This window comes from Tachyglossus aculeatus, chromosome 2 (assembly GCF_015852505.1).
Source record: "Tachyglossus aculeatus isolate mTacAcu1 chromosome 2, mTacAcu1.pri, whole genome shotgun sequence".
Taxonomy (NCBI): domain Eukaryota; kingdom Metazoa; phylum Chordata; class Mammalia; order Monotremata; family Tachyglossidae; genus Tachyglossus; species Tachyglossus aculeatus.
In genome coordinates this window covers 171,568,065-171,587,882 of record NC_052067.1, presented here as the reverse complement: position 1 = coordinate 171,587,882, position 19,818 = coordinate 171,568,065, and the positions used below count along the sequence as shown (strand labels likewise).

Genomic DNA, 19,818 nt, shown 5'->3' with positions numbered 1-19,818 from the left:
CAGGTCGTCCCATGTGGGGCTCACAGTCTTTAATAATAATAATAATAATGGCATTTGTTAAGCGCTTACTATGTGCAAAGCACTGTTCTAAGCGCTGGGGGGATACAAGGTGATCAGGTTGTCCCATGCGGGGCTCACAGTCTTAATCCCCATTTTGCAGATGAGGTAACTGAGGCTCAGAGAAGTGAAGTGACTTGCCCAAGGTCACACAGCAGACATGTGGCAGAGCCGGGATTCGAACCCATGGCCTCTGACTCCAAAGCCCGGACTCTTTCCACTGAGCCACGCTGCTTCTCTTCTTCTTTATCCCCCATTTTACAGAAGGGGTAACTGAGGCACAGAGAAGGGAAGCGGCTGGCCCAAGGTCACACAGCAGACAAGTGGCGGAGCGCGGGATTCGAACCCACGTCCTCTGACTCCCAAGCCCGGGGTGTTGTCACTAAACCCTACATGGGACGGAGACTGTGTCCAACCTGACTGCCTTCTATCTAGCCCTGCTCGTAGAACAGTGCTTGGCAAATAGTAAGTGCTAAATAAAAACCTTTATTATTATTATTATTATTGTTATTATTATTATTATTAATGAATCACCCCGGAGTGAATTCATTCCTTCATTCAACTGTATTTACTGAGCGATTACTGTGCGCAAAGCACTGTTCTAAGGGCTTGGGAGACAATACAACAACAGACACATTCCCTGCCCACAAGGAGCTCACAGTCTAGAGGGGGAGAGAGACATTAATAGAAATAAATAGATAGATAAATCAATAAATAAGCGACAGCTATATACAGATATATGCAGCGTGGCTCAGTGGAAAAGAGCCCGGGCTTTGGAGTCAGAGGTCATGGGTTCAAATCTCGGCTCCGACCATTGTCAGCTGGGTGACTTTGGGCAAGTAGGGACCGTCTCTATACGTTGCCAACTTATACTTCCCACGCGCTTAGTACAGTGCTCTGCACACAGTAAGCGCTCAATAAATACGACTGAATGAATGAAAGGCACTTCACTTCTCTGGGCCTCAGTTCCCTCATCTGGAAAATGGGGATTAAAACTGTGAACCCCGCGTGGGACAACCTGATCACCTTATAACCGCCCCAGAGCTTAGAACAATGCTTTGCACATAGTAAGCGCTTAATAAATGCCATCATCATTATTATTATTATTATTATATATATATATGTACATGTGGGACAACCCGATCACCTTGTAACCTCCCCAGCGCTTAGAACAATGCTTTGCACATAGTAAGTGCCTAATAAATGCCATCATCATTATTATTATTATTATTATATATATATGTACATGTGGGACAACCCGATCACCTTGTAACCTCCCCAGCGCTTAGAACAATGCTTTGCACATAGTAAGTGCCTAATAAATGCCATCATTATTATTATTATTATTATTATTATTATTATTATTATATATATATATATATATGTACACGTGGGACACCCGATCACCTTGTAACCAACCTCCCCAGTGCTTAGAACAGAGCTTTGCACATAGTAAGTGCTTAATAAGTAAGTGCTGCTTAGAGAAGCAGTATGACTCAGTGGAAAAGAGCCCGGGCTTTGGAGTCAGAGGTCACGGGTTCTAATCCCAGCTCCGCCAAGTGTCAGCTGTGTGACTTCGGGCAAGTCACTTCGCTTCTCTGGGCCTCAGTTACCTCATCTGGAAAATGGGGATGAAGACTGTGAGCCCCCCGGGGGACAACCTGATCACCTTGTAACCTCCCCAGCACTTAGAACAGTGCTTTGCACATAGTAAGTGCTTAATAAATGCCCTCATTATTATTATTATTATTATTATTATTATTATTATCATTATTATTATTATTACAGAGCCCGGGCTTGGAAGTCAGAGGTCATAGGTTCTAATCCCACCTATGCTGCTTGTCAGCGGTGTGACTTTGGGGAAGTCACTTTGCTTCTCTGGTAGTCAGTTACCTCATATATAAAATGGGGATGAAGACTGTGAGCCCACCATGGGTCAACCTGATCACCTTGTAACCTCCCCAGCACTTAGAACAGTGCTTTGCACATAGTAAGTACTTAATAAATGCCATCATTATCATTATTATTAATATTATTGTTATTATTATTATTATTGTTGTTGTTATTATTATTATTATTACAGAGCCCGGGCTTGGAAGTCAGAGGTCATAGGTTCTAATCCCTGCTCTGCCGTTTGTCAGCTGTGTGACTTTGGGGAAGTCACTTCGCTTCTCTGGGCCTCAGTGACCTCATCTGTAAAATGGGGACTAAGACTGTGAGCCCCCCGTGGGACAACCTGATCACCTTGCAACCTCCCCAGCGCTTACAACAGTGCTTTGCACATAGTAAGCGCTTAATAAATGCCATTATTATTATTATTATCATTATTATTAAAGAGCCCGGGCTTGGAGGTCAGCAGTCACGGGTTTTAATCCTGGCTCTGCCGCTTGTCAGCCGTGTGTCTTTGGGCAAGTCACTTCACTTCTCTGGGCCTCAGTTCCTCCTCCGTAAAGTGGGGACTAAGACTGTGAGCCCCACGCAGGACAACCCGATCACCTTGTGTCCCCCCCCAGTACTTAGAACGGTGCTTTGCACATAGTAAGCGCTTAATAAATGCCATTATTATTATTAAAGGGCCCGGGCTTGGAGGTCAGCGGTCACGGGTTTTAATCCCGGCTCTGCCGCTTGTCATCTGTGTGTCTTTGGGCAAGTCACTTCGCTTCTCTGGGCCTCAGTTCCTCCTCTGTAAAATGGGGATGAAGACGGTGAGCCCCACGCGGGACAACCCGATCACCTTGTGTCTCCCCCAGTACTTAGCACATAGTAAGCGCTTAATAAATGCCATTATTATTATTATTACTAAAGAGCCCGTGCTTGGAGGTCAGCGGTCACGGGTTTTAATCCCGGCTCTGCCGCTTGTCAGCTGTGCGTCTTTGGGCAACTCACTTCGCTTCTCTGGGCCTCAGTTCCTCCTCCGTAAAATGGGGACTAAGACGGTGAGCCCCACGCGGGACCACCCGATCACCTTGTGCCCCCCCCCAGTACTTAGCACATAGTAAGCGCTTAATAAATGCCATTATTATTATTAAAGAGCCCGGCTTGGAGGTCAGCGGTCACGGGTTTTAATCCCGGCTCTGCCGCTTGTCAGCTGTGTGTCTTTGGGCAACTCACTTCGCTTCTCTGGGCCTCAGTTCCTCCTCCGTGAAATGGGGATGAAGACGGTGAGCCCCACGCGGGACCACCCGATCACCTTGTGTCCCCCCCAGTACTTAGAACAGTGCTTTGCACATAGTAAGTGCTTAATAAATGCCATTATTATTATTATTATCATTATTATTAAAGAGCCCGGGCTTGGAGGTCAGCGGTCACGGGTTTTAATCCCGGCTCTGCCGCATGTCAGCTGTGCGTCTTTGGGCAACTCACTTCGCTTCTCTGGGCCTCAGTTCCTCCTCCGTAAAATGGGGACTAAGACTGTGAGCCCCACGCGGGACAACTCGATCACCCTGTGTCTTCCCCAGTACTTAGAACAGTGCTTTGCACATAGTAAGCGCTTAATAAATGCCATTATTATTATTATTATTATTATTATCATTATTATTATTATTATTAAAGGGCCCGGGCTTGGAGGTCCGCGGTCACGGGTTTTAATCCCGGCTCTGCCGCTTGTCAGCTGTGCGTCTTTGGGCAAGTCACTTCGCTTCTCTGGGCCTCAGTTCCTCCTCCGTAAAATGGGGACTAAGACTGTGAGCCCCACGCGGGACCACCCGATCACCTTGTGCCCCCCCCCAGTACTTAGCACATAGTAAGCGCTTAATAAATGCCATTATTATTATTATTACTAAAGAGCCCGGGCTTAGAGGTCAGCGGTCACGGGTTTTAATCCCGGCTCTGCCGCTTGTCAGCTGTGCGTCTTTGGGCAACTCACTTCGCTTCTCTGGGCCTCAGTTCCTCCTCCGTAAAATGGGGACGAAGACGGTGAGCCCCACGCGGGACCACCCGATCACCTTGTGCCCCCCCCCCCAGTACTTAGCACATAGTAAGCGCTTAATAAATGCCATTATTATTATTAAAGAGCCCGGCTTGGAGGTCAGCGGTCACGGGTTTTAATCCCGGCTCTGCCGCTTGTCAGCTGTGCGTCTTTGGGCAACTCACTTCGCTTCTCCGGGCCTCAGTTCCTCCTCCGTGAAATGGGGACGAAGACGGTGAGCCCCACGCGGGACCACCCGATCACCTTGTGCCCCCCCCCAGCGCTTAGCACAAAGTAAGCGCTTAACAAATACCATCACCCTTATTATTCTACCAGTGCTGCGGGGCCGGGAGGGAGGCCGAATGACGGAGCGAGTAAGACGCGTACCTTCCCACTGTCCGGTGAGCACGAGCGTCCTGTTGATGACCACGTCTATCTCCGAGGCGCCGTCGGCCAGGGCCAGTCGGATCTCCTCCAGCCGCGGCTTCAGGTGGGTCTGTCCAGCCGGGAAGCCAGTGGCCACTGCCCAAGGGACAAACGCAGGCCGACGGCTCCATTTTTCCACAAAAACCATCTGGGCAAGTCCCCCCCCGCTCCTCAAAAAATCCCCAGCGGTCGCCCATCCGCCTCCACATCAAACGGAAACGCATTGCTATTCAGCGCTTCGAACGGCGCTTCGAACAGTGCTCCAGCGCTCAGAACATCATCAATCGCATTTACTGAGCGCTTACTACGTGCAGAGCACTGTCCTAAGCGCTTGGGAAGTACAAATTGCTTTGCAATTTGCAGAATTTGCAAACTGCAGAATTTGCAATGTGCAATTTGCAGAACAGTGCTTTGCACGTAGTAAGCGCTTTATAAATGCCATTATTATTATTCATCATCATCATCATCAATCGTATTTATTGAGCGCTTACTACGTGCAGAGCACTGTACTAAGCGCTTGGGAAGTACAAATTGGCAACATCTAGAGACAGTCCCTACCCAACAGTGGGCTCACAGTCTAAAAGGGGGAGACAAAGAACAAAACCAAACATACTGACAAAATAAAATAAATAGAATAGATATGTACAAATAAATTAAATAAATAAATACATAGAGTAAAAAAATATATATTATTATTATTATTATTATTATTATTATTCAAAGCCATCCATCCCCTCTCCCCCTCCTACCTCCCCTCCCTTCCCTCCTTCTCCCTCCCAGCCCGCATCCTTCGCTCCTCTGCCGCCGCTCACCTTCTCCCTGGGCCTTCAGCTCATTCATTCACTCGTTCAATCGTATTTATTCATTCATCATCATCAATCGTATTTATTGAGCGCTTACTATGTGCAGAGCGCAATGAATGTCATTCATTCATTCATTCAATCGTATTTATTCATTCATTCATTCAATCGTATTTGAATTCCTTTAGTTATTTATTATCCATTCGATAAATACGGTTGAATGAACGAATGAATAAATACGATTCAATCGCATTGGAATTCATTTAATTATTTATTATCCATTCAATAAATACGATTGAATGAAGGAATGAATAAATACGATTCAATCGTATTTGAGTTCATTTCATTATTTGTTATCCATTCGATAAATACGGTTGAATGAACGAATGAATAAATACGATTCAATCGCATTGGAATTCATTTAATTATTTATTATCCATTCGATAAATACAGTTGAATGAACGAATGAATAAATACGATTCAATCGTATTGGAATTCATTTCATTATTTATTATCCATTCGATAAATACGATTGAATGAACGAATGAATAAATACGATTCAATCGTATTGGAATTCATTTCATTATTTATTATCCATTCAATAAATACGATTGAATGAACGAATGAATACGATTCAATCGTATTTGAATTCATTTCATTATTTATTATCCATTCAATAAATACGGCTGAATGAATGAATGAATGAATAAATACGATTCAATCGTATTTGAATTCATTTAATTATTTATTATCCATTCAATAAATACAATTGAATGAATGAATGAATACGATTCAATCGTATTGGAACTTATTTAATTATTTATAATCCATTCAATAAATACGATTGATTGATTGATGGATTGAGCGCTTCCTGTGTGCAGGGCACTGGACTAAGCGCTTGTGAAGTCCAAGTCGGCAACAGATGCCGCTGCTGGGTAGGGACCGCCTTCAAGCGCTTAGTACAGTGCTCTGCACACAGTAAGCGCTCAATAAATAATAATAATAATAATAATGGGCACTCAATAAATAATAATAGTAATAATAATTATAATGGCACTTATTAAGCGCTTACTATGTGCAAAGCACTGTTCTAAGCGCTGGGGGGATACAAGGTGATCAGGTTGTCCCACGTGGGGCTCACAGTCTTAATCCCATTTTACAGATGAGGTAACTGAGGCACGGAGAAGTGAAGTGGCTTCCCCAAGGCCCCACAGCTGACAAGTGGCGGAGCCGGAATTCGAACCCATGACCTCTGACTCCAAAGCCCGTGCTCTTTCCACTGAGCCATGTTGCTTCAAATACGATTGATTGATTCTATGTTGCCAGCTTGTACTTCCCAAGCGCTTAGTCCAGTGCTCTGCACACAGTAAGCGCTCAATAAATACGATTGATTGATTATATGTTGCCAGCTTGTACTTCCCAAGCGCTTAGTCCAGTGCTCTGCACACAGTAAGTGCTCAATAAATACGATTGATTGATTATATGTTGCCAGCTTGTACTTCCCAAGCGCTTAGTCCAGTGCTCTGCACACAGTAAGTGCCCAATAAATACGATTGATTGATTATATGTTGCCAGCTTGTACTTCCCAAGCGCTTAGTACAGTGCTCTGCACACAGTAAGCGCTCAAGAAATACAACTGAATGAATGAATGAATGAATAGATAGAGACGGTCCCTCCCCAACAGCGGGCTCACAGTCTAGAAGGGGGAGACAGAGAACAAAACAAAAACATGTAGACAGGTGTCAAAATCATCAGAACAAATAGAATTATAGCTATATATGAATAATAATGGTATTTGTTAAGCGCTTACTATGTGCAAAGCACTGCTCTAAGCACTGGAAAAAGCCCGGGCTTTAGAGTCAGAGGTCATGGGTTCGAATCCCGGCTCTGCCACATGTCTGCTGGGTGACCTTGGACAAGTCACTTCACTTCTCTGAGCCTCAGTTACCTCATCTGTAAAATGGGGATTAAGACTGTGAGCCCCACGTGGGACAACCTGATCACTTTGTATCCCCCCAGCGCTTAGAACAGTGCTTTGCATATAGTAAGCGCTTAACAAATGCCAACATTATTATTATTATTATTATTATACAAGGGGATCAGTTTGTCCCACGGGGGGCTCACAGTCTTCATCCCCATTTGACGGATGAGGGAACTGAGGCCCAGAGAAGTGAAGTGACTTGCCCAAAGGCACACCGCTGACAATTGGCGGAGCCGGGATTTGAACCCATGACCCCTGACTCGAAAGCCCGGGCTCTTTCCACTGAGCCACGCTATATAATAATAATAATGATGGTATTTGTTAAGCGCTTACTATGTGCAAAGCACTGTTCTAAGCGCTGGGGAGGTTACAAGGTGATCAGGTTGTCCCACGCGGGGCTCACAATTATAATCCCCATTTTACAGATGAAGTAACTGAGGCCCAGAGAAGTGAAGTGACTTGCCCAAAGTCACACAGCTGACAATTGGCAGAGCCGGGATTTGAACCCATGACCCCTGACTCCAAAGCCCAGGCTCTTTCCACTGAGCCACGCTATATAATAGCAATAATAATGATGGTATTTGTTAAGCGCTTACTATGTGCAAAGCACTGTTCTAAGCGCTGGGGAGGTTACAAGGAGATCACGTTGTCCCACGCGGGGCTCACAGTTTTAATCCCCATTTTACAGATGAAGTAACCGAGGCCCAGAGAAGTGAAGTGACTTGCCCAAAGTCACACAGCTGACAATTGGCGGAGCCGAGATTTGAATCCATGACCTCTGACTCCAAAGCCCAGGCTCTTTCCACTGAGCCATGCTATATAATAGTAATAATAATGATGGTATTTTTTAAGTGCTTACTATGTGCAAAGCACTGTTCTAAGCGCTGGGGAGGTTACAAGGGGATCAGGTTGTCCCACGCGGGGCTCACAGCTTTAATCCCCATTTTACAGATGAAGTAACCGAGGCCCAGAGAAGTGAAGTGACTTGCCCAAAGTCACACAGCTGACAATTGGCGGAGCCGAGATTTGAACCCGCAACCTCTGACTCCAAAGCCCAGGCTCTTTCCACTGAGCCACGCTATATAATAGTAATAATAATGATGGTATTTGTTAAGCGCTTACTATGTGCAAAGCACTGTTCTAAGCGCTGGGGAGGTTACAAGGGGATCAGGTTGTCCCACGCGGGGCTCACAATTATAATCCCCATTTTACAGATGAAGTAACCGAGGCCCAGAGAAGTGAAGTGACTTGCCCAAAGTCACACAGCTGACAATTGGCGGAGCCGAGATTTGAATCCGTGACCTCTGACTCCAAAGCCCGGGCTCTTTCCACTGAGCCATGCTATATAATAGTAATAATAATGATGGTATTTTTTAAGCGCTTACTATGTGCAAAGCACTGTTCTAAGCGCTGGGGAGGTTACAAGGGGATCAGGTTGTCCCACGCGGGGCTCACAATTATAATCCCCATTTTACAGATGAAGTAACTGAGGCCCAGAGAAGTGAAGTGACTTGCCCAAAGTCACACAGCTGACAATTGGCGGAGTCGGAATTTGAACCCGCAACCTCTGACTCCAAAGCCCGGGCTCTTTCCACTGAGCCATGCTATATAATAGTAATAATAATGATGGTATTTGTTAAGCGCTTACTATGTGCAGAGCACTGTTCTAAGCGCTGGGGAGGTTACAAGGGGATCAGGTTGTCCCACGCGGGGCTCACAATTATAATCCCCATTTGACAGATGAAGTAACTGAGGCCCAGAGAAGTGAAGTGACTTGCCCAAAGTCACACAGCTGACAATTGGTGGAGTCGGAATTTGAACCCGCAACCTGACTCCAAAGCCCGGGCGCTTTCCACTGAGCCACGCCATATCAATCGTATTTATTGAGCGCTTACTGTGTGCAGAGCACTGTACTAAGCGCTTGGCAAGTACAAATTGGCAACATATAGAGACAGTCCCTACCCAACAGGGGCCTCACAGTCTAATATGTGCATCATTAGCAAACTAAATAGAATAGTAAATTTGTACAAGTAAAATACAAGTGAAATTCTTCTAGACTGTGAGCCCACTGTTGGGTAGGGACCGTCTCTAGATGTTGCCAACTTGGACTTCCCAAGCGCTTAGTACAGTGCTCTGCACACAGTAGGCACTCAATAAATACAATCGAATGAATGAATGAAAATGAATAGAGGAATAAATCTGTACAAATATATACAAGTGCCCGTCTCGCCGCCAACCTCTGGCCCGGGACGCTCTCCCTCCTCAAATCCCCCAGACAATCACTCTCTCCCCCACTTAATAATAATAATAATGGCATTTATTGAGCGTTTACTATGTTCCAAGCACTGTTCTAAGCGCTGGGGAGGTTACAAGGTAATCAGGTTGTCCCCCGTGGGGCTCACAGTCTTCGTCCCCATTTGGCAGACGAGGGAACTGAGGCCCAGAGAAGTGAAGTGACTTGCCCAAAGTCACCCAGCTGACAAGGGGCAGAGCCGGGATTCGAACCCATGACCTCTGACTCCGAAGGCCGGGGTCTTTCCACTGAGCCACGTTGCTTCCCCTAAAGCCTCTTCTAGACTGTGAGCCCACTGTTGGGTAGGGACTGTCTCTATATGTTGCCAACTTGGACTTCCCAAGCGCTTAGTACAGTGCTCTGCACACAGTAAGCGCTCAATAAATACGACTGATTGATTATTGAAGGCCCATCTCCTCCAGGAAGCCTTCCCTGACTGCGCCCCCCATTTCCTCTTCTCCCACTCCCTTCTTCGTCGCCCTGACTCGCTCCCTTTCTCCATTCCCCCTCCCATGCCCACACCACTTATGTCCAATCAATCAATCATATTTATTGAGCGCTTACTGTGTGCAGAGCACTGTACTAAGCGCTTAGGAAGTACAAGTTGGCAACATATAGAGACGGTCCCTACCCAACAGTGGGCTCACAGTCTAGCTGTCCAGATCTCTCATTTTATTTACTTGGACAGAGAAGCAGCGTGGCTCAGTGGAAAAGAGCCCGGGCTTTGGAGTCAGAGGTCATGGGTTCAAATCCCGGCTCTGCCAGTTGTCAGCTGTGTGACTTTGAGCAAGTCACTTAACTTCTCTGGGCCTCAGTTACCTCATCTGGAAAATGGGGATTAAGACTGTGAGCCCCCCATGGGACAACCTGATCACCTTGTAACCTCCCCAGTGCTTAGAACAGTGCTTTGCACATAGTAAGCGCTTAATAAATGCTATTATTATTATTATTATTATTATTTTATTATGTCACAACTTCTCTGAGCCTCAGCTCCCTCATCTGTAAAATGGGGATTAAGACTGTGAGCCCCACGTGGGACAACTTGATCACCTTGTATCAACCCGTAGCGCTTAAAACAGTGCTTTGCACATAGTAAGCGCTTAACAAATGCCATTATTATTATTATTATTATTATTATTATTAAGTCACTTAATCAATCAATCAATTTTATTTATTGAGCGCTTACTGTGTGCAGAGCACTGTACAAGGCGCTTGGGAAGTACAGGTTGGCAACCTACAGAGATGGTCCCTACCCAACAGCGGGCTCACAGTCTAGAAGGGGGAGACAGAGAACAAAACAAAACATATTAACAAAATATAATAAATAGAATAAATATGTACAAGTAAAATAAATAGAGTAATAAATACATACAAACATATATACATATATACAGGTGCTGTGGGGAAAGGAAGGAGGTAAGACGGGGGGATGGAGAGGGGGATCTGAGCCTCAGTTCCCCCATCTGTAAAATGGGGATTAATCAATCGTATTTATTGAGCACTTACTGTGTGCAGAGCACTGTACTAAGCGCTTGGGAAGTCCAAGTTGGCAACATCTAGAGACAGTCCCTACCCAACAGCGGGCTCACAGTCTAGAAGGAGGAGACACACAACAAAACCAAACATACTAACAAAATAAATAGAATAGATAGGTACAAGTAAAATAAATAAATAAAGAGAGTAATAAATCTGTACAAACATCTATACATCTATACAGGTGCCGTGGGGAAGGGAAGGAGGTAAGACGAGGGGGATGGAGAGGGGGATCTGAGCCTCAGTTCCCTCATCTGTAAAATGGGGATTAATCAATCAATCAATCAATCAATCGTATTTACTGAACGCTTACTGTGTGCAGAGCACTGTACTAAGCACTTGGGAAGTACATCATCATCATCATCAATAGTATTTATTGAGCGCTTACTGTGTGCAGAGCACTGTACTAAGCGCTTGGGAAGTACAAATTGGCAACATATAGAGACGGTCCCTACCCAACAGTGGGCTCACAGTCTAAAAGGGGGAGACAGAGAACAAAACCAAACATACTAACAAAATAAAATAAATAGAATAGATATGTACAAGTAAAATAAATAAATAGAGTAATAAATCCGTACAAACATATATACATATATACAGGTGCTGTGGGGAAGGGAAGGAGGTAAGACGGGGGGATGGAGAAGCAGCATGGCTCAGTGGAAAGAGCCCGGCCTTTGGAGTCAAAGGTCATGGATTCGAATCCCGGCTCCACCATATCTGCTGTCTGACCTTGGGCAAGTCACTTAACTTCTCTGAGCCTCAGTTCCCTCATCTGTAAAATGGGGATTAGGCCTGTGAAAGTGGGACAACTTGCTCACCTTGTATCCCCCCCAGCAGCTTAGAACAGTGCTCTGCACATAGTAAGCGCTTAACAAATGCCATCATCATCAAGGAGAGGGGGATCTGAGCCTCAGTTGCCTCCTCTGTAAAATGGGGATTAAGACTGTGAGTCCCACGTGGGACAACTTGATCACCTTGTATCAACCCGCAGCGCTTAGAACAGTGCTTGGCACATAGTAAGCGCTTAACAAATGCCATTATTATTATTATTGTTATTATTATTATTGTTGTTATTATTATTATTATTATTGTTATTATTATTATTATTATTATTACTGAAGCAAGCCCTTGGGAGAGTCTAAAAAGCCCAGTGGGCACATGGCAACCGACGAGGCTTGGCGCCTTTGGGCAAACAATGGCCCTCCCTCCTTCCAGGCCCTGGAGCAGTTGGGATTCTGTTTTCCAGGGAAAACCCAGCAAGGGGCTGGCCTCGGTTATCAATCAATCAATCAATCAATCAATCAATCAATCGTATTTATTGAGCGCTTACTGTGTGCAGAGCACTGGACTAAGCGCTCGGGAAGTCCAAATCGGCAACACATAGAGCCAGTCCCTACCCAACAGCGGGCTCAAGGTCTAGAAGCAGCGTGGCTCAGCGGAAAGAGCCCGGGCTTTGGAGTCAGAGGTCTTGGGTTCGAATCCCGGCTCCGCCACATGTCTGCTGTGTGACCTTGGGCAAGTCACTTCACTTCTCTGAGTCTCAGTCACCTCATCTGTAAAATGGGGATTGACTGTGAGCTCCACGTGGGACAGCCTGATCACGTCGTTACCCCCCCCAGCGCTTAGAACAGTGCTTGGCACATAGTAAGCGCTTAACAAATGCCATCATTAGAAGGTTGACCCACTTGCTCCGTATTGCATAGCACAGTGTATAGCAGCGTGCTTGGCACAGAGTGTGCGCTTAATAAATCCCGTCGCCATCAACGTCATCACTGTTATGACGCCGACGACGCACGGATTGGGTGTGCCGGCAGAATCAATCAATCAATCAATTAATCGTATTTATTGAGCGCTTACTGTGTGCAGAGCACTGTACTGAGCGCTTGGGAAGTCCAAGCTGGCAACATCTAGAGACGGTCCCTACCCAACGGTGGGCTCACAGTCTAGAAGCAGCGTGGCTCAGTGGAAAGAGCCCGGGCTTTGGAGTCAGAGGTCATGGGTTCGAATCCCAACTCTTCCACATGTCTGCTGTGTGACCTTGGGCATGTCACTTAACTTCTCTGTGCCTCAGTTACCTCATCTGTAAAATGGGATTAAGACTGTGAGCCCCACGTGGGACAACCTGATCACCTTGTATCCCCCCCAGTGCTTAGAACAGTGCTTTGCACATAGTAAGCGCTTAATAAATGCCATTATTATTATTAGAAGGGGCAGAAGCAGAAAGTGGTAGCCCTTTTGTTAATAACAATAATAATTTGGGGGCTTGTTAAGCGCTTACTAGAGAAGCAGCGTGGCTCAGTGGAAAGAGCCCGGGCTTGGGAGTCAGAGGTCGTGGGTTCAAATCCCAACTCCGCCACTTGCCAGCTGTGTGACTTTGGGCGAGTCACTTCACTTCTCTGGGCCTCAGTTCCCTCATCTGTCAAATGGGGATGAAGACTGTGAGCCCCCTGTGGGACAACCTGATCACCTTTTAACCTCCCCTGCGCTTAGAACAGTTCTTTGCACATGGTAAGCGCTTAATAAATGTCATAATTATTATTATTATTATTATTATTACTATGTGCAAAGCACTGTTCTAAGCAGTGGGGAGGATACAGGGTTGTCCCATGTGGGGCTCACAATCTTAATCCCCATTTTGTTGTCCGTCTCCCCCTTCTAGACAGTGTGCCCATTGTTGGGTAGGGACCGTCTCTATCTGTTGCCCACTTGGACTTCCCAAGCGCTTAGTCCAGTGCTCTGCACACAGTAAGCGCTCAATAAATACAACTGAATGAATGAAAAATCAGGTCCCAGGCTGCCGTATCCCGGGGGTTTCCGGGGGACGTCTTGTCCATTGCCCATCTCTCCGTCTGGTGCCCACTTGCCTGCCTAGTCAGCTGGGTGACTTTGGGAAAGTCACTTCACTTCTCTGGGCCTCAGTTTCCTCATCTGTAAAATGGGGATGAAGCCTGTGAGCGCCCCGTGGGACAACCTGATCACCTTGTAACCTCCCCAGAGCTTAGAACAGTGCTTTGCACATAGTAAGCACTTAATAAATGTTATTATTATTAGTGCCCATCATAAGAGAATCAGCGTGGCTCAGTGGAAAGAGCCGGGCTTTGGAGTCCGAGGTCGTGGGTTCAAATTCCGGCTCCACCACTTGTCAGCCGTGTGATTTTGGGCAAGTCACTTCGCTTCTCTGGGCCCCAGTTCCCTCATCTGTAAAATGGGGATGAAGACTGTGAGCCCCCCATGGGACAACCTGATCACCTTGTAACCTCCCCAGCGCTTAGAACAGTGCTCTGCACATAGTAAGCATTTAATAAATGTTATCATTATTATTATAGTGCCCATCATAAGAGAAGCAGCGTGGCTCAGTGGAAAGAGCCCGGGCTTTGGAGTCCGAGGTCAAGGGTTCAAATCCCGGCTCCACCACTTGTCAGCTGTGTGACTTCGGGCCAGTCACTTCACTTCTCTGGGCCTCAGTTCCCTCATCTGGAAAATGGGGATGAAGCCTATGAGGCCCCCCGTGGGACAACCTGATCACCTTGTAACCTCCCCAGCGCTTAGAACAGTGCTTTGAACATAGTAAGCACTTAATAAATGTTATCATTATTATTATAGTGCCCATCATAAGAGAAGCAGCGTGGCTCAGTGGAAAGAGCCCGGGCTTTGGAGTCCGAGGTCATGGGTTCAAATCCCGGCTCCGCCACTTGTCAGCCGTGTGACTTTGGGCAAGTCACTTCGCTTCTCTGTGCCTCAGTTCCCTCATCTGTAAAATGGGGATGAAGCCCCGTGGGACAACCTGATCACCTTGTAACCTCCCCAGCGCTTAGAACAGTGCTTTGCACATAGTAAGCACTTAATAAATGTTATCATTATTATTATACTGCCCATCATCATCAATCATATTTATTGAGCGCTTACTGTGTGCAGAGCACTGTACTAAGCGCTTAAGAGAAGCAGCGTGGCTCAGCGGAAAGAGCCCGGGCTTTGGAGTCCGAGGTCGTGGGTTCAAATCCCTGCTCCGCCACTTGTCAGCCGTGTGACTTTGGGCAAGTCACTTCGCTTCTCTGGGCCTCAGTTCCCTCATCTGTCAAATGGGGGTTAAGGCTGTGAGCCCCCCGTGGGACAACCTGATCACCTTGTAACCTCCCCAGCGCTTAGAACAGTGCTCTGCACATAGTAAGCATTTAATAAATGTTATCATTATTATTATAGTGCCCATCATAAGAGAAGCAGCGTGGCTCAGTGGAAAGAGCCCGGGCTTTGGAGTCCGAGGTCAAGGGTTCAAATCCCGGCTCCACCACTTGTCAGCTGTGTGACTTCGGGCCAGTCACTTCACTTCTCTGGGCCTCAGTTCCCTCATCTGTAAAATGGGGATGAAGCCTGTGAGCGCCCCGTGGGACAACCTGATCACCTTGTAAATTCCCCAGCGCTTAGAACAGTGCTTGGCACATAGTAAGCGCTTAGCAAATGCCATCATTATTTATTATTATTATTATTATTATCCGGCATAGAGCCCACTGCCATGCCTGCTATCACCCTGCCCGGTGCCCATCACCCTGTGTGGAACCCATCACCCAACTTCTAGACTGTGAGCCCACTGTTGGGTAGGGACTGTCTCTATATGTTGCCAATTTGTACTTCCCAAGCGCTTAGTACAGTGCTCTGCACACAGTAAGCGCTCAATAAATACGATTGATGATGATGATGATGATTGTTGGGTAGGGATTGTCTCTCTCTCTGTTGCCCACTTGATCTTCCCAAGCGCTTAGTCCAGTGCGCTGCACACAGTAAGCGCTCAATAAACAGTGCTTCAGCTCTCAGAACAGTGCTTTGCGCATAGTAAGCGCTTAAAAAATGCCATCATTATCATTATTATTATTAATAAACTGAATGAAGCAATTGAAAGTTGAACAAATTGAGAAGCAGCGTGGCTCAGTGGAAGGTGCCCGGGCTTTGGAGTCAGAGGTCATGGGTTCAAATTCTGGCTCCGCCACTTGTCAGCTGCGTGACTTTGGGCAAGTCACTTCACTTCTCTGGGCCTCAGTTACCTCATCTATAAAATGGGAGTTAAGTCCGTGAGCCCCACGTGGGACAACGTGATTACTTTGTATCTACCCCAGCACTTAAAACAGTGCTTTGCACATAGTAAGTGCTTATTAAATGCCATTATTATTATTATTATGAATGCATGAACCCAACCCAGCGCCCATCACCCGGTGCCCAGCGCCCATCTTCCCCTTCTCCCCCTCTCCCCCTCCTCCTGCCTTACCTCCTTCCCCTCCCCACAGCACCTGTATATATGTATATATGTTTGTATGGATTTATTACCCTATTTATTTATTTTATTTGTACATATTTATTCTATTTATTTTATTTTGTTAATGCGTTTTGTTTCGTTCTCTGTCTCCCCCTTCCTGACTGTGAGCCCTCCGTTGGGTAGGGACCGTCTCCCGATGTTGCCAACTTGGACTTCCCAAGCGCTTAGTCCAGTGCTCTGCACACAGTAAGCGCTCAATAAATACGATTGAATCATCATCATCATCAATCGTATTTATTGAGCACTTACTGTGTGCAGAGCACTGGACTAAGCGCTTGGGAAGTACAAGTTGGCAACATACTGAGACAGTCCCTACCCAATAGTGGAATGACAAATACCATCACTATTATTGAATACCATCATCACCTAGCTCTCTTCCCCCCTTCAAAACCCTATTTCTTTATTTTACTTGTCCATATCTATTCTATTTATTTTATTTTGTTAATGTGTTTTGTTTCGTTCTCTGTCTCCCCCTTCCAGACTGTGAGCCCACCGTTGGGTAGGGACCGTCTCTCGATGTCGCCGACTTGGACTTCCCAAGCACTTAGTCCAGTGCTCTGCACACAGTAAGCGCTCAATAAATATGATTGAATGAATGAATGACAAATTCCATCACTATTATTGAATACCATCATCACCTAGCTCTCTTCCCCCCCTTCAAAGCCCTATTTCTTTATTTTACTTGTCCATATTTATTCCATTTATTTTATTTTGTTAATGCGTTTTGTTTCGTTCTCTGTCTCCCCCTTCCAGACCGTGAGCCCGCCGGTGGGTAGGGACCGTCTCTCGATGTCGCCGACTTGGACTTCCCAAGCGCTTAGTCCAGTGCTCTGCACACAGTAAGCGCTCAATAAATCAATCAATCAATCAATCAATCGTATTTATTGAGCGCTTACTATGTGCAGAGCACTGTACTAAGCGCTTGGGAAGTACAAATTGGCATCACATAGAGACAGTCCCTACCCGATAGTGGGCTCACAGTCTAAAAGGGGGAGACAGAGAACAGAACCAAACATACCAACAAAATAAAATAAGTAGGATAGAAATGTACAAGTAAAATAAATAAATAAATAAATAAACAGAGTAATAAATATGTACAACCATATATACATATATACAGGTGCTGTGGGGAGGGGAAGGCGGTAAGGCGGGGGGATGGAGAGGGGGACGAGGGGGAGAGGAAAGAAGGGGCTCAATCTGGGAAGGCCTCCTGGAGGAGGTGAGCTCTCAGCAGGGCCTTGAAGGGAGGAAGAGAGCTAGCTTGGCGGATGGGCAGAGGGAGGGCATTCCAGGCCCGGGGGATGACGTGGGCCGGGGGTCGATGGCGGGACAGGCGAGAGCGAGGTACGGGGAGGAGATTAGTGGTGGAGGAGCGGAGGGTGCGGGCTGGGCTGGAGAAGGAGAGAAGGGAGGTGAGGTAGGAGGGGGCCAGGGGATGGACAGCCTTGAAGCCCAGGGTGAGGAGTTTCTGCCTGATGCGCAGATTGATCGGTAGCCATTGGAGGTTTTTGAGGAGGGGAGTGATATGTCCAGAGCGTTTCTGGACAAAGATAATCCGGGCAGCAGCATGAAGTATGGATTGAAGTGGAGAGAGACACGAGGATGGGAGATCAGAGAGAAGGCTGATGCAGTAGTCCAGACAGGATAGGATGAGAGCTTGAATGAGCAGGGTAGCGGTTTGGATGGAGAGGACTGAATAAATACGACTGAATGAATGAATGAATGACAAATACCATCGCTATTATTGAATACCATCATCACCTAGCTCTCTTCCCCCCTTCAAAGCCCTATTTCTTTATTTTACTTGTCCATATCTATTCCATTTATTTTATTTTGTTAATGCGTTTTGTTTCGCTCTCTGTCTCCCCCTTCCAGACTGTGAGCCCACCGTTGGGTAGGGACCGTCTCCCGATGTCACCGACTTGGACTTCCCAAGCGCTTAGTCCAGTGCTCTGCACACAGTAAGCGCTCAATAAATACGACTGAATGAATGAATGAATGACAAATACCATCGCTATTATTGAATACCATCGTCACCTAGCTCTCTTCCCCCCTTCAAAGCCCTATTTCTTTATTTTACTTGTCCATATCTATTCTATTTATTCTATTTTAATATGTTTTCTTTCGTTCTCTGTCTCCCCCTTCCAGACAGTGAGCCCACCGTTGGGTAGGGACCATCTCCCGATGTCGCCAACTTGGACTTCCCAAGCGCTTAGTCCAGTGCTCTGCACACAGTAAGCGCTCAATAAATACGATTGAATGAATGAATGAATGACAAATACCATCACTATCACTGAATACCATCATCATCTAGCTCTCTTCCCCCCTTCAGAGCCCTATTTCTTTACTTGTCCATATTTATTCTATTTATTTTATTTTGTTAATGCGTTTTGTTCTGTTCTCTGTCTCCCCCTTCCAGACCGTGAGCCCGCCGGTGGGTAGGGACCGTCTCCAGATGTCGCCGACTTGGACTTCCCAAGCGCTTAGTACAGTGCTCTGCACACAGTAAGCGCTCAGTAAATACGGTTGGATGAATGAACCTCCCCGGGCGGTACGGCTCACCCGGCCCGCAGAAAGTCCATGACAGGGCGGGTGCCTCCGTGGCGACCGGGCCCGGTTTGGGTGTCCTACAAGGAGCCCCGCGGGGACCCTGTTGGGTAGGGACTGTCTCTATATGTTGCCAATTTGTACTTCCCAAGCGCTTAGTACAGTGCTCTGCACATAGTAAGCGCTCAATAAATACGATTGATGATGATGATGACGACCCAACAGCGTCCAGCTGGTAGGACCCTAAGCCATCCCCCTTTTCCGCCCCTCCGGACGCCAGAAGGCCTTACCTGAAGCCACGGGGATGTGAGCCCCGGCAGCCTGAAGCGCCTTCACGGCATCTCGCACACGGGCCGGGTACACGCAGACGGCCGCCGTGGTCACCCCTGTGGGTAACACACAATAATAATAATAATAATAATAATAACAACAGCATTTATTAAGCGCTCACTATGTGCAAAGCAGTGTTCTAAGCGCTGGGGAGGTTACAAGGTGATCAGGTTGACCCATGGTGGGCTCACAGTCTTCATCCCCATTTTATATATGAGGTAACTGAGGCCCAGAGAAGCAAAGTGACTTCCCCAAAGTCACACAGCTGACAAGCGGCAGAGCAGGGATTAGAACCTATGACCTCTGACTTCCAAGCCCGGGCTCTGTAATAATAATAATAATAATGATAATGAGGGCATTTATTCAGCGCTTACTATGTGCAAAGCACTGTTCTAAGCGCTGGGGAGGTTGCAAGGTGATCAGGTTGTCCCACGGGGGGCTCACAGTCTTAGTCCCCATTTTACACATGAGGTAACTGAGGCCCAGAGAAGCAAAGTGACTTCCCCAAAGTCACACAGCTGACAAGCGGCAGAGCAGGGATTAGAACCTATGACCTCTGACTTGGGTTCAAATCCCGGCTCCGCCACTTCATCATCATCAATCGTATTTATTGAGCGCTTACTGTGTGCAGAGCACTGG

The 19,818-nt window shown here is 46.6% G+C and overlaps 1 protein-coding gene across 2 annotated transcripts in view; it reads right to left on the bottom strand.

Moving 5' to 3' along the window:
* Positions 1-19,818, bottom strand: part of DERA (deoxyribose-phosphate aldolase) — a 98,122-nt gene that overhangs the window by 53,425 nt on the left and 24,879 nt on the right. The window contains exons 4-5 of one of the 2 annotated variants that reach the window (XM_038770543.1): positions 19,140-19,235; positions 4,352-4,486 (exon numbers count right to left, since the gene is read on the bottom strand). In XM_038770543.1, the coding sequence (XP_038626471.1) occupies positions 4,352-4,486; positions 19,140-19,235 (231 nt within the window). The remainder of the gene's footprint in view (positions 1-4,351; positions 4,487-19,139; positions 19,236-19,818) is intronic. The other variant, XM_038770544.1, reaches the window with a different exon arrangement.